Below are 15,780 nucleotides of genomic sequence, written 5' to 3'. Positions count from 1 at the left end.
TGTTGCCTGTCTAACAAGCTATGTTTCCCTCTAGCTTTCCAAATCCCTGTCATGTTTGAGCAGGGCTTATTCTAATATTTTTTCCTAAAACACTTAAAATTGACTAGTCATTAGCCATTTCTAAAAAGTTTGTATATCATGAGCATCATCATGTAGGTATCACTCAAATTATTCCATCTTACAGCTTATGTGTAGATCTTCGTCACTTACAAAATGCATGGAGTAAACCATAATGTAGGAGTGGAAAGTAACACACATACACACACACACACTCACACTCTCATGGGGTAAAGAGCAGGGCTCTAAAGCCAGGCTTGCTGCCTTGAATCTTATCTTTGGCACTTACTAGCTGTGTAACCTTGAGCAAGGTACTCAGCTTCACTTTACTTCAGACGTCTCATCTGTGAAATCAGGATGTGAACAGTATCCACACCACAGAGTTGTTTTGAGATTTAGATGTGTTATTTAATGCAAAGCACTTACATCAGTGCCTGGCATTAACATTAATTACTGGCATACATGCACACACCCCCTGGCTCCCATCATTCAAATGTCAATCCTATTAACGTTTTATTAACAAGAATCATGTTTTAATCTTTACTCCTGTCTTTCCACAGTCAAATGATGACAACACTGCATACTGATGATCCCCATTCCTTTAGGAACCAAAATTCATTCAATCAATGTATTTTATTATTAAAGTATTGAATTCTTGTTTTTTCAACATTAATGTATAGTAATAATTTGTTAACTCTCAGTTACTAACTGAAAAATTGATTATTCATGACACTTCATTCCTGAATAAGTAACAAAGAGGATTTATGGTAATAACTGCTTCATTTGCCAATACGAGACAGCTGTGGGGTTTTAAAAATTCTTCCCTCCTTTCTTTCCTAAGGGTCTCAAGGCATTTTACCTCTCTGCTGTGAATAAAGGTAAAAGCCAAGAATACAGCTTATAAAACTGCACTATGACAACCCACATGTATAAATAGATATGCAGGCTTTGGAGAAGATGATGTCTGCATCCTATTAAAAGCTTATGTGAACCACTCTCATCACTCTGTTATATCCTCTGGTTCATTTAAAAATAAAAGCCAACATTATTTCAGCTGTAAAATAGTTTGTGAAATGAATGTTAATTTTCTAAAGCAATGATTTGCTTCTTTTAAATTTCAACTTAAACTTGTATGTATCACCCTTACCAATAAAGCATTATATTGTTTTCTAAAGCACATACAACACACAAAGGTGCTCTAGCACACATTCCAATAAGGACCCTGTCACTAATTATCTCAATTTTTTATGGAAAACAAACAAACAGAATATGGGAAAAAATGACATGAGTCCAGTTTTTCAGTTTGAAGTACATATGTAACATTAAAAACATCTGGGTGCTTCCTCTCTTCAGTAAAACTCTTTCAAGATCAAGTGAGTAACTGAGAAAAATCTAGGCATAGCATGAATGAGGTATGATGTAGTTGGGCAGCCTAGCTGTGTAGTTTTCTTTAGAGTCATAAACTGGAAACACAGATGCATTATTATGGGGTGTACTATGGATTGATAAATGTTTCAAACGCATTAAGGACTTTGAACTACAATCCTGCAGCCTGTGGAACAAAAAACACATTCACAGAAACATAGACAAGATGACAAGGCAGGGGGCTGTGTACCAGATGAAGGAACAAGATAAAACCCCAGAAAAACAACTAAATGACGTGGAGACAGGCAACGTTCCAGAAAAAGAATTCAGAATAATGATAGTGAAGATGATCTAGGACCTCAGAAAAAGAGTGGAGGCAAAGATTGAGAAGATGCAAGAAATGTGTAACAAAGACCAAGAAGAATTAAAGAACAAACAAACAGAGATGAACAATACAATAACTGAAATGAAAAATACACTAGAAGGGGGCTTCCCTGGTGGCTCAGTGGTTGAGAGTCCACCTGCCGATGCAGGGGACACGGGTTCGTGCCCTGGTCCGGGAAGATCCCACATGCCGCGGAGCAGCTGGGCCCGTGAGCCATGGCTGCTGAGCCTGCGCGTCCGGAGCCTGTGCTCCGCAACGGGAGAGGCCACAACAGTGAGAGGCCCGCGTACTGAAAAAAAAAAAATAGTTATTCAATAGCAGAATAACTGAGGCAGAAGAACGGAAAACTGACCTGGAAGACAAAATAGTGGAATTCACTGCTGCAGAAGAGAATAAAGAAAAAAGAATGAAAAGAAATGAAGAGAGCCTAAGAGACCTCTGGGACAACATTAAACACAACAACATTCACATTATAGGGGTCCCAGAAGGAGAAGAGAGAGAGAAAGGACCAGAGAAAATATGTGAAGAGATTATAGTCGAAAACTTCCCCAACATGGGAAAGGAAATAGCCACCCAAGTCCAGGAAGCATAGCGAGTACCATACAGGATAAACCCAAGGAGAAAAATGCTGAGACACATAGTAATCAAATTGGCAAAAATTAAAGACAAAGAAAGGTTATTGAAAGCAGCAAGGGAAAAATGAAAGATAACATACAAGGGAACTCCCATGAGGTTAACAGCTGCTTTCTCAGCAGAAACTCTACAAGCCAGAAGGGAGTGACATGATATACTTACAGTGATGAAAGGGAAGACCTTACAACCAAGATTACTCTACCTGGCAAGGATCTCATTCAGATTATATGGAGAAATCAAAAGTTTTACAGACAAGCAAAAGCTAAGAGAATTCAGCACCACCAAACCAGCTCTACAACAAATGCTAAAGGAACTTCTCTAAGTGGGAAACACAAGAGAAGAAAAGGATCTACAAAAACAAACCCAAAACAATTAAGAAAATGGTCACAGGAACATACATATCATTACCTTAAACGTGAACGGATTAAATGCTCCAACCAAAAGACACAGGCTTCCTGAATGGATACAAAAACAAGACCCATATAAATGCTGTCTCCAAGAGACCCACTTCAGACCTAGCAACACATACAGACTGAAAGTGAGGGGATGGAAAAACATATTCCATGCAAATGGAAATCAAAAGAAAGCTGGAGTAGCTATACTCATATCAGAAAAAATAGACTTTAAAATAAAGAATGTTACAAGAGACAAGGAAGGACACTACATAATGATCAAGGGCTCAATCCAAGAAGACGATATAACAATTATAAATATATATGCACGGAACACAGGAGCACCTCAACACATAAGGCAACTGCTAACAGCTCTAAAAGAGGAAATCAACAGTAACACAATAATAGTGGGGGACTTTAACACCTCACTTACACCAATGGACAGATCATCCAAAATGACAGTAAATAAGGAAACAGAAGCTTTAAATACACAATAGACCAGATAGATTTAATTGATATTTATAGGATATTCCATCCACAAACAGCAGATTACACTTCCTTCTCAAGTGTGCAAGGGAACGTTCTCCAGGATAGATCACATCTTGGGTCACAAATCAAGCCTCAGTAAATTTAAGCAAATTGAAATCATATTAAGCATCTTTTCTGACCACAATGCTTTGAGACTAGAAGTGAATTACAAGGAAAAAAATGTAAAAAATACAAACACATGGAGGCTAAACAATACGTTACTAAACAACCAAGAGATCACTGAAGAAATCAAAGAGGAAATCAAAAAATACCTAGAGACGAATGACAATGAAAACGCGATGATCCAATACCTATGGGATGCAGCAAAAGCAGTTCTAAGAGGGAAGTTTATAGCTATAAAAGCCTACGTCAAGAAACAAGAAAAATCTCAAGTAAACAATCTAACCTTACACCTAAAGGAACTAGAGAAAGATGAACAAACAAAACACAAAGTTAGCAGAAGGAAAGAAATAATAAAGATCAGAGCAGAAATAAATGAAATAGAAACAAAGAAAACAATAGCAAAGCTCAGTAAAACTAAAAGCTGGTTCTTTGAGAAGATAAACAAAGTCGATAAACCATCAGCCAGACTCATCAAGAAAAAGAGGGAGAGGACTCAAATCAATAAAATTAGAAATGAAAAAGGAGAAGTAACAACTGACCCTGCAGAAATACAAAGGATCGTGAGAGACTACTACAAGCAACTCTCTATGCCAATAAAATGGACAAATTGTAAGAAATGGACAAATTTTTAGAAAGGTATAACCTTCCAAAACTGAACCAGGAAGAAACAGAAAATATGAACAGACCAATCACAAGTAATGAAATTGAAACTTTGATTAAAAATCTTCCAACAAACAAAAGCCCAGGACCAGATGGCTTCACAGGCGAATTCTATCAAACATTTAGAGAAGAGCTAACACCCATCCTTCTCAAACTCTTCCAAAATATTGCACAGGAAGGAACACTCCCAAACTCATTCTATGAGGCCACCATCACCCTGATACCAAAACCAGACAAAGATACTACACAAAAAGAAAATTACAGACCAATATCACTGATGAATATAGATGCAAAAATCCTCAACAAAATACTAGCAAACAGAATCCAACAACACATTAAAAGGATCATACAGGGCTTCCCTGGTGGCGCAGTGGCTGAGAGTCTGCCTGCCAATGCAGGGGATACAGGTTCTTGCCCCGGTCCGGGAAGATCCCACATGCTGCGGAGCGGCTAGGCACGTGAGCCATGGCCACTGAGCCTACGTGTCCGCAGCCTGTGCTCCGCAACAGGAAGGGCCACAACAGTGAGAGACCCGCGTACCCACCCCCCCCAAAAAAAAAAAAAAAAAGGATCATACACCATGATCAAGTGGGATTTGTTCCAGGGATGCAAGGATTCTTCAAAATACACAAATCAATCAACGTGATACACCATATTAAGAAACTGAAGAATAAAAACCATATGATCATCTCAAAAGATGCAGAAAAAGCTTCTGACAAAATTCAACACCCATTTATGATAAAAACTCTCCAGAAAGTGGGCATAGAGGGAACCTACCTCAACATAATAAAGGCCGTATACAACAAACCCACAGCAAACATTCTCAGTGTTGAAAAACTGAAAGCATTTCCTGTAAGATCAGGAACGAGACAAGGATGTCCACTCTCACCACTATTATTCAACAGAGTTTTGGAAGTCCTAGCCACAGCAATCAGAGAAGAAAAAGAAATAAAAGGAATGCAAATTGGAAAAGAAAAACTGTCACTGTTTGCAGATGACATGATACTGTACATACAGAATCGTAAAAGTGCCACCAGAAAACTACTAGAGCTAATCAATGAATTTGGTAAAGTTGCAGGATACAAAAGTAATGCACAGAAATCTCTTGCATTCCTGTACACTAATGATGAAAATTCTGAAAGAGAAATTAAGGAAACACTCCCATTTACCACTGCAACGAAAAGAATAAAATACCTAGGAAAAACCTACCTGGGGAGACAAAAGACCTGTATGCAGAAAACTATAAGACACTGATGAAAGAAATTAAAGATGATACCAACAGATGGAGAGATATACCATGTTCTTGGATTGGAAAGATCAATATTGTGAAAATGACTCTACTACCCAAAGCAATCTACAGATTCAATGCAATCCCTATCAAATTACCAATGGCATTTTTTACGGAACTAGAACAAATCATCGTAAAATTTGTATGGAGATACAAAAGACCCTGAATAGCCAAGGTGGCCTTGAGGGAAAAAAACGGAGCTGTAGGAATCAGACTCCTTGACTTCAGACTATACTACAAAGCTACAGTAATCAAGACAATATGGTACTGGCACAAAAACAGAAACATAGATCAATGGAACAAGATAGAAAGCCCAGAGATAAACCCACGCACCTATGGTCAACTAATCTATGACAAAGGAGGCAAAGATATACAATGGAGGAAAGACAGTCTCTTTCATAAGTGGTGCTGGGAAAACTGGACAGCTACATGTAAAAGAATGAAATTAGAACACTCCCTAACACCATACACAAAAATAAACTCAAAATGGATTCAAGACCTAAATGTGAGACTGGACACTATAAAACTCTTAGAGGAAAACATAGGAAGAACACTCTTTGACATAAATCACCGCAAGATCTTTTTTGATCCACCTCCTAGAGTAATGGAAATAAAAACAATAATAAACAAATGGGACCTAATGAAACTTCAAAGCTTTTGCACAGCAAAGGAAACCATAAACAAGATGAAAAGACAACACTCAGAATGGGAGCAAGTATTTGCAAATGAATCAACAGACAAAGGATTAATTTCCAAAATATATAAACAGCTCATGCAGCTCAATACTAAAGTAACAAATAACCCAATCCAAAAATGGGCAGAAGATCTAAATAGACATTTCTCCAAAGAAGACATACAGATGGCCAAGAAGCACATGAAAAGCTGCTCAACATCACTAATTATTAGAGAAATGCAAATCAAAACTACAGTGAGGTATCACCTCACTCCAGTTAGAATGGGCATCATCAGAAAATCTAAAAACAACAAATGCTGGAGTGGGTGTGGAGAAAAGGGAACCTTCTTGCGCTGTTGGTGGGAATGTAAATTGATACAGCCACTATGGAGAACAGTATGGAGGTTCCTTAAAAAACTAAAAATAGAATTATCATATGATCCAGCAATCCCACTACTGGGCATATACCCAGAGAAAACCATAATTCAAAAAGATACATGCACCCTAATGTTCATTGCAGCACTATTTACAATAGCCATGGAAGCAACCTAAATGCCCATCGACAGACGAATGGATAAAGAAGTTGTCGCACATATACACAATGGAATATTACTCAGCCATAAAAAGGAACAAAACTGAGTCATTTGTTGAGTCGTGGATGGACCTAGAGACTGTCATACAGAGTGACGTAAGTCAGAAAGGGAAAAACAAATGTCGTATATTAACGCATGTATGTAGAACCTAGAAAAGTGGTACAGATGAGCCCCTTTGCAGGGCAGAAGTTGAGACACAGATGTAGAGAACAAACGTATGGACACCAAGGGGGGAAAACCACGGTGGGGTGGGGATGGGTGTGCTGAATTGGGCGATTGGGATTGACATGTATACACTGATGTGTATAAAATTGATGACTAATAAGAACCTGCAGTATAAAAAAGCAAACAAAAAAAAACAACTAATACTAAACTTTCTTTGGGTTATTTGTATGGAAATATGTTAATATAAATGTTTCAGATATTATATGAAATTTCTAAAAGTCTCATATGATTTTATGTCATAATTCTAGTTATTACTTAAAATGTATATCTCAGAAAAAACTAAAAACAAAAAACAAATTAAGGACTTTATACCCTGAAAGAAGCAAACAAGACTTGAGAGGAAGCAGAAAGGGGAGGCAGAGAGCTGTTTAATCAAGCTGAGAAAACAATAATGTTTCCCAGTATCAAATTTAGAACCTGTTGTAGCCCCTTTCTAAATTGAAATTACACTTGGCTCTTCAAAACTTATTTATGATTTGGCATTTCTATAACACTTCCTTTCTATGGCAGGCTTTATGAAAAGACTATTACTTACTGCAATAAGCAAATGAACTTAAAAATGAATAAGAAGTTTTCAGTCAAAATCAAATATCAATTTCCCTAGAAATATAGAGCAGGCATAATATTGCTTAGCAAATTTCAAATATTTATAGACATTGGTAAATTTATCCTTATAAAAATTTCCCCGAAGTGGGCAGAAGCTAGAGATCCTTTGGCAGACGAAAAAATTGTGTGTTGCTGACTAAATACTCTGTGCAAACAGAGGAACAGAAAAGGATCATTTTTTTTGTTATACAGGACTTATAGCAGAGATTGCTAGGTCTTACCCCCAAATCCATGTTCCTCTTTCCTTTAGTAACAGAACCTCAGGTAACAGACTACATTCACCATCCTTTCTTGCTAAAGGGTATGAATATGTGACTATGCTCCAGCCAATGCAAAGAAAGTAGAATTGAAATGCTGAGTGGGACTTCCAGGAAGTCTTTTTAAAGGGAAGAAATGCATTCATCTTTGCCTCTTTTTACTCCCTGCAGCCTTGAAAGGCCGATGTAATGGCTGTTTATAGTTGCTATTTGGCCGAGGGTTAGAAGCTAGTGGCTGAGGGATGATGTAGCAGAAAGAAAGGAGCCTGGGTTCCTTTTGACATCCTGAGGCCATCATAGCAGCCCTGGACCCCCTCCCTCTGGCTTTCTTTTACATTAGAGAAAAAAAAAAAAAAAACTTCTATCTTATTTAAGTCACTGCAATTTTGATTATTTTGGGTATATGCAGCTGAACCCAATCCTATTCCAAAACCAAGCCTATCTGAATCAGCACAAATATCAGACCGTACTTCCACTGGGGAATGAAACTTAACAAAATAAGATGGTAATTTAAGGTTCTAGTTTTAACAATCATGTAGTTTCTCAAATAAACTATGTGTTGTATGCAAAAGCTTTCATTGCATACTGACAACAAATGCTTAATAAACATGAATGCTGAAGAAGAAAATAAAGTTTTAAACGATTTCTACAATTAGTATTTCCCAAAGTAATATTATTTTGGACAAGTTAATAACAAGAGCAAATAATAAGTTAATATTTATAGAAATATGACCCTAAATTTGGTGAACAAAGTTAAAAATATATAATACCCTTTTCCTCAAAACTATTACTTTTTGAAAGATAATGAAGGGACTTCCCTGGTGGCGCAGAGGTTAAGGATCCGCCTACCAATGCAGGGGACACGGGTTCGAGCCCTAGTCCGGGAAGATCCCACATGCCACGGAGAAACTAAGCCCGTGTGCCACAACTACTGAGACTGTGTGCCACAACTGCTGAAGCCTGTGGGCCTGAAGCCCGTGCTCCGCAACAAGAGAAGCCACTGCAACGAGAAGCCTACACACTACAACAAAGAGTAGCACGTGCTTGCCGCAACCAGAGAAAGCCCAGGCACAGCAATGAAGACCCAACGCAGCCAAAAATAAATAATTAATTAAAAAAAAAAAGAAAGATAATGAGGCACAAAAAGTAACATACAAAGTCACACATAATTATGTAAACACTGCTTTGAGACATAACACCAAGTATTTTTATTGTGTTAAGATGTTTGTGAATGTATTTTTGGTAACAGCAGTTATGAATAGATGATTCTTGATAAGATATAATGGGAGCAAAAGGTATTATGATTTTCTGCAGTTGAATCAGCTTTAGTTTCTCATGCAACTCAGAGTTTTATGCTATTCAGATGGAACACTGCACAGGAAAGCATTTTACTTATCAAAACACTGGAGGAGACTCCATTTTACATGGGAACAATGGCTTTTTAACAGTGCTTGATGGAGAGACATTAGGAACCTTGCCTTGAAAGCCATTAGCAAATTTATCTAGAAAATTTTATGCTACATCATGAACTAACCAGCAACTGAAGACATCCTAAACTGCTTAGTGTGCCAATTGCCCCTATGAGCTGCTTTCAGGAGACAGCAATGAATATCATAGATACTGAAGCATAAAAAGTTGAAGGACATGGGCAATTCAAAGAAAATGATGCCAAAAACTCCATAGTGCCAAAAAAATTTAAACAAACTTGCATTTTACTTTGGAGTAACATTTTTTCTTTCTATTTCCAAGTAAATTTTAACTTTGTTTCTCAACTAGCCCTGCCAATAGAGGAGCTTTTCCTTACACTGCCAAACTATCAATTCAAACTTGAAATCGATCACCACTTCTTTTTCTCCTAAAGCAAGGTACCTTATAATATATAATAAATAATATAAGCTCACCTGAAGCAGGTGAGTTAGAGATTTAAGTCATTCTTTTTTTTTTTTTTTTTTTGGTGGTACGCAGGCCTCTCACTGTTGTGGCCTCTCCCGTCGCGGAGCACAGGCTCCGGACGCACAGGCTCAGCGGCCATGGCTCACGGGCCCAGCCACTCTGCGGCATGTGGGATCTTCCCAGACCGGGGCACGAACCCGTGTCCCCTGCATCGGCAGGCGGACTCTCAACCACTGCGCCACCAGGGAAGCTCAAGTCATTCTTTTAACAATCAGTTATGGAATTAAATCTAGCCATCTGTCTCAGTTGTCCTGTTTTGTTCAAATCCTCATAATTTAAAATAAAGAACAGTAATGCTCATTAATGAGATTCATCTACCAATTACTGAGCAATTGGAAACAGCAGCTACTCAATAAGTGACAGCTGTTGCTATAATGTCTCTTGAAGCAAAATACTTTCATTTTATTCTCACCTTAACATTTCTTGTGTTAAGCTTCTAAAATCTACAAAAATCATAAAACTGAACTATAAAAGGGAGGGTCCTTTTATTTTTTATTCCTTTTATTTTATAAAATACTGACCGTAAACGTCCCTGAGAGATTATCATTTTACTGATTTTATCTGCCTTCCCCATCCTCGTAAGAAATCACTTGCCATAACTGAGAGGATTGCTAAGAGACTGCTATTAGTAAATTCCTCTCAGAAAAGCTCTCAAAGTATGCTCTAAAGATGACCATCTACATCAAGACCACTGAGGCTTGCAAACTGCAGATTCCTGGCCTGTTCAAGACTACCGAAGCAGAATCTTGCTGTGAAGCCCAGGAACCTGCATGTTTATGATAAGCATCATTGCCTTAAAATCAAATCCAAACTCCTTAAGCTGAAAACCTATTCCTCCTTGTCTGCTTTTCAGAGTAACTGGGAAACACTAAGTCTCTAAATTGTGCTTTCTTCAAGGCTAGAAAGCTGTCTATCTCTCTGTATTAGTAAGCTAGCTGCAGTTATTCAACTTTCCTTCTTTGGTTTCTCTCGCTCTCACTTTTTTGACATTTATGTACTATTTCCTCCCAAACTTTCTCAACCCCTCAATGACCAGTAAAACAGTGAATGTACACCAGCCAGCAACAACTATACTGGAGGATTAGTTCACGGAATCTATACTCTACCCTGAGTTCCTGTATGGATCCCTGTTATGTGGTAATGTAAAAAAAAAAAAAAAGACAATTCTGGACATGTTTTATTTTCCATGGGCAAATTCCTCTGTTTCATGCACTGCATTTTGGGAATCTTCCCAACTCTTCCCACTGAAATTCCATCTCTGAATTAACTGTGTAATGCTGAACATCAATTTTTCTCCCAAGTATGGCAGCCATCCAAATTTGTGTCAGGCGTGAATTACAGGAATATATGCTTACCCTGCCCTAAATTCTGAGCACTGTTAAAGATCCAGAAGATGCCCAGGTTAGGCTGAGAGCACAGCATTCTCCCCAGAAGCAATTACTCCTATGCAGATGCAGGAAGCATTTAAGGGTGCAGCATTCAGCCAGACAGCTCTCCTCTACCACGCTTATGCCAGTTCACAGTCAGCACTTCATACCTGCCCAGCCAGTGTAAACAGTGCTATCCCGAGGGTCTGCTGACTTTAGGCCTCTCTCCATTTGCTGAAGAAGCTCTCGAATCTTATTGTTCAGGCGTTGTGAGAACTCAGTAGTCAGCTGTAGGTATTAAAGGGAAAACAAATATCAAAAAATATGGGGCACTGGGTGTCCTGGACTAAAATAGGAGGGTACTTCATTTCCACTTAAGCTACATTTTATTTGCCTAAGAGAACTGGACAATTACTTTATTCTTAAACAAGAACAAATTAACAAAACTTAAAAGTACTACTGTGTTTTCTTACTCAAGTTGGGAAATATTTTTGATGTAACTTAAATGTTTTACATAAAATTTTTAGTTAAATACTAAAAAAGGCTGCCAATGATAAACTGGATCATAGTAATTTCCACCTACTAAGAATCATCTATTATTTAAACCAATATTTTTATTATAATAAAAGTCATTTTATTAAACTAAGCACAAATCAGAAAATGTTTGCTGTTTTCAAGCCACTGGAGTTTTAGTATTCAAGCAGCAGCAATGTTAATCCCCTAAAGAAACATTCTAATTGCTTCTGTTATTTGAAAAATGAAGATAAACATTTATAAAAAATCCATTTATTAAAAATGTATAAACATTTTTAAAAAATTGTAGAAGTAGCATAAGAAAAGCAAAAAAACCTCACAGATATCAGGAGCCTTCAGCAGAGTGGAAAGAACATCAGACTAAGTATCAAAAACCCATGCCCAGCACAGTGCCCAGAAGGCTTGGGGCCTCATAAATACTGCTCAATGAATGAGCCCGGCTACATCCTTATCCACTATTAGCTGAGTGACCATGCTCAACCCATAACTCCTTTATGCTTCAGTTGCCTCTGTAAAGTCAGGATAATAATACCTGTCCCACCAATTTCAAAAGGTGCATTGAGGATCAAATGAGATTGTGTCTCTCATGTCGTTTGCATTCAGGGATGTAAATGCTGATAGTTTTACTATTTTAAGCAGTCCAATGGTCTATAAAATGTAATAATTTGGATATAGGTTGAAAGCACACTGAGGCTGGGGTGTGGGGTTAGTGACATCCATATAAAGGCCCACAGATGTGGCACAAACGGTGAGGCATACCGAATAATTATGTTATTTGTTCTAAAAGTAACTGAAAAGTATTTTGAAAGTTCTGTAGACACTGAATCATGAAGTGTCTTAAAAGAGCATTTTAATGTATCTTTCAATATTTTTAGGAATCTGCTGTGATTCCCAGACTTGGATTTCACAAAGCAGTAAAACTGTGAAACGATGTTGGGGAACATTACAAGGATACAAGACATTTCATCACACAAGGACTGTAAAAACAAACCTAACCTATTTACTCCCTGTTAGCATCATAACCTCATTTTTTAAAGAAGGGCATTTAAAAACTGAAAAAAGTAGAAAAAGTGGTATCAGAATTATTAATAATAATAAAAGATATTAAGGTTTACTGATACTCTGAAGAGTATCTCTGATAAGGCAAATCAGACGATTAACCATATCTGGGTTATTTATTCTAAGCACCACTATGATCCATTATTTCACTATCTGAAGAAGAAACCAGTGTTTGATGGACACACTCCCTTTATTTAACAATGTCTGCCAAGGGGTTAAGATTTCAACAAGCCTTAAAAATACATTTTGTACGGTAAAATATACTTCAGTATTGATATAAAAGGTCTATAAATCTCAACTAGATAGAAGAGTGCATCTACATAAGAACATGTCATATTCTGTTCATAGATCATGGATAATTTATCATCTTGCCTGGCCTTACTGTAAGCAACCAAGAATGATGAGAATGCCTCAGCCTCAAGAAGGGAAGTCACTTTCTATTTGGCACAGAATTGCATTTAAGAAAAGTGAGCTGCCTAAGAATACTGATTGCTTGTAGCAGACCACAAAATTATTCAAACCTAGGAATAATTTGAAGAGTGTATAAAAACGCTTTTTTTCTGATAGATGCCAGGAAATAGAGCAGTTCCTTATTGAAATATTTGCATTAACAAATTAAGGAGGACAGATCTTCAGGGTCCAATCCTTGATGTTCAACATTAAACAATTTTAAAACTGGTAGGTTAATTTCTTTCTGGGATGGGTCCAAAAACCATGTGTTAGGCAATAAATTACACTATTATTTTGGGGCCAGAATTCAAATTTGTGAACATTTTTTTTCTCCGTTAGAAACAGAGTTAAATTTATAAAAAGCATTTACTTTATAAACAGCCTAAATAGTGAGATACATTTTATTGAAGGCTGCTGTCATTAGGATCCATCCTCAAGTGTTCTCTTTGCCAAGTAAGCATGAAGCAGCAGGTCTTCCTCCAACAAGACAAGACAAATGCTTCAGCTTCAGGATCTGCAGAGCTGGGCAGAATGCAAGTCCAAATAGCCAAAAGGAAGCCATCTGACTTCAAGGTAATGATTACAGGCTTTGTTTAGGGAGTTCATTTCTGCTCTTAAAAGAATCAGATTGATTCTAGCTCCATATACATTTCGGCAGCCTTCTATCTTACAGCTCTTCTCCATCTCTTTCATTCCTCCTACCTGCATTACTCACCCAAGTTAATTTATAAATGACAAGTGTTTTAAGGAAAGAACCAACAGAATCACTGAAAGTTCACTTGGCAGATATGAAATCTCTAAGGCCCTTACATCACATGCAAAATGCTTTGCATATGGCTGATAAGCTTAGAAGAAATAAACTGGTAAAATTTAAAAAAAATGTGTGCACATTTAAAGATATCACTCTTCCAACCTAACTCACTCTTAGGATTTCTCAACTAGGTATTCTTAAAAAGAACTGTATTCCCTCTTAACAACTATATGCAGAGGCGTGAGAAAACACAGGCTTCTGGTATCTCACATCCAGGTTCTCTTTCTTACACTGACTTGTGAGGTGCTCACCAGTTAAACTGACCAGTTTTATGTATTTATTTATTTTCCAGTTGTGGGGATGTCCTGGGAAGAGTGGAAATGATACAAAGATTTCAGGGACTATGTCCCAAATCTCTCTTAGCACTTTCAGTTTAAAGATGTCTTCACCACATTCTGGTTTACTCTCGTCCTTACCCTGTCCATACGCCTGTTCAATCACAAAACAGTAACACGGCACCCATGAAATGCCATCAGGATTTCTCACCTCTCTTTAAAAAACAAACCAAAAGTGATCAAAAAATTCAAGATTACACAGAAAATTGCAGAGCCGCGAATTTTTATAATTTAGATATCAATGTTGAGGCTGTTTCAATTATTAATTATTGTTGATAATATTAACAGTGACTCCTTACAGAAGTTCAACATTTGAGAGCTCAAATTGTATATTTTCACATATACTTTATATATTTAAAATATATTTTGTATGTTTATAGTGAAACTCTATTATATTTTTTAAAAAAGGATGCTCATCCCTTTCTTTCAGGCAAAACTGAACTTTCCAAACACTCGGGGCTGGAGGTAGGGGTGCAGGCAGATATTTCCCAAACTCACCCTCCCAGCAGAATCAAAGTAGCCTTCGGCCAGGGATTTGTTATAATCGGCATAAGGATTCGGGAAGGCCCTTTGCGCCATGATGCCAGAAACGAGCCTGCAGAACAGGGGAAAAAGAAAATCTACGTTGAGATACGGGCCTCGGCCAAGTTGCAAAGGCGGCGGCCAGCGCCCCGGGAACACCTTCCTTCCAGTTCCCGGACCACTGCTTGGTCCTGGCGGTCCGAGCGGACCCCGGGCCCACCGCGGTCCAGCCGCTAGGGCGTGGCACCTCCGCAAGAAGGCTGCCAGGGCCCCGAACCCACAGCGAAGAATGCGACCCGTTTCGCACCCCACGTTCGCACTCTCGAGATTCAAAGTAACTACCAGCCCAGGGTCCCTAAGCCCTGCACGGTCTCGGGCCACTCACCCCGCAGCCTCCGGACAAAAACAGAAGGGACGATTTCATGGCCCACTTCCTGCCAGCTGGACCAATCAGAGCCTTCGCCACTCCGGAGGCCCGCCCCCTTCTCATTTTCACTTGTTAAAGAGACAGAAGTGTGGTTTCCAAAGGATGATACAGGGTGATGTAATTCTTGGAGAGCTGGAGTGGGGACATATCTTAGAATAATGTGCAGCTGTACCCAATATTTCCTACCTTTCTTCTCTTTAAAATTTTTTTTAAAACAGTTAAGTAAACTAATATTAGTCCAGATGATTCATAAGAATTCAATTCAATTTTTTTTAATCTGGAGGAGAAAAAATGACTGCTTTGAGATCTGAATATATTCATAGTCCTACCGCTAGAACTGAATAAAATTGGGGAGGATTATGTTTCTCCAGAGACTTGTCAAACTTTTTCTTTCATTTCTTAAAAAACAAACAAACGAAACAAAACACCACCACTACCATCAGCAACAACAGTGACAAAAATCTTTGAAGATAATTCATGATAATTTAACCTCAAAGGCTCTCGGTGGATGTGAGTGGCCAAGGGCAAGGTATCAAA

At 38.1% G+C, this 15,780-nt stretch overlaps 1 protein-coding gene across 3 annotated transcripts in view; it reads right to left on the bottom strand.

The window, feature by feature from the left end:
* LANCL1 (LanC like glutathione S-transferase 1) overlaps positions 1-15,277 on the bottom strand; it is a 44,145-nt gene extending 28,868 nt beyond the window's left edge. The window contains exons 1-3 of one of the 3 annotated variants that reach the window (XM_022567588.2): positions 15,202-15,277; positions 14,793-14,889; positions 11,276-11,393 (exon numbers count right to left, since the gene is read on the bottom strand). In XM_022567588.2, coding sequence (XP_022423296.2) covers positions 11,276-11,393; positions 14,793-14,873 — 199 coding nt within the window. In that variant the 5' untranslated portion in view covers positions 14,874-14,889; positions 15,202-15,277. The other 2 variants (XM_022567589.3, XM_089916424.1) reach the window with 2 other exon arrangements.
* Positions 15,278-15,780: the final 503 nt, after the last annotated feature.

Source organism: Delphinapterus leucas, chromosome 8 (genome assembly GCF_059928025.1).
Source record: "Delphinapterus leucas isolate spDelLeu-1000000601 "Yukka" chromosome 8, BTC_Dleu_Yukka2, whole genome shotgun sequence".
In the NCBI taxonomy this organism is placed as follows: domain Eukaryota; kingdom Metazoa; phylum Chordata; class Mammalia; order Artiodactyla; family Monodontidae; genus Delphinapterus; species Delphinapterus leucas.
The sequence above is the reverse complement of the archived record's forward strand: the minus strand, read 5'-3'. Positions and strand labels throughout refer to the sequence as shown.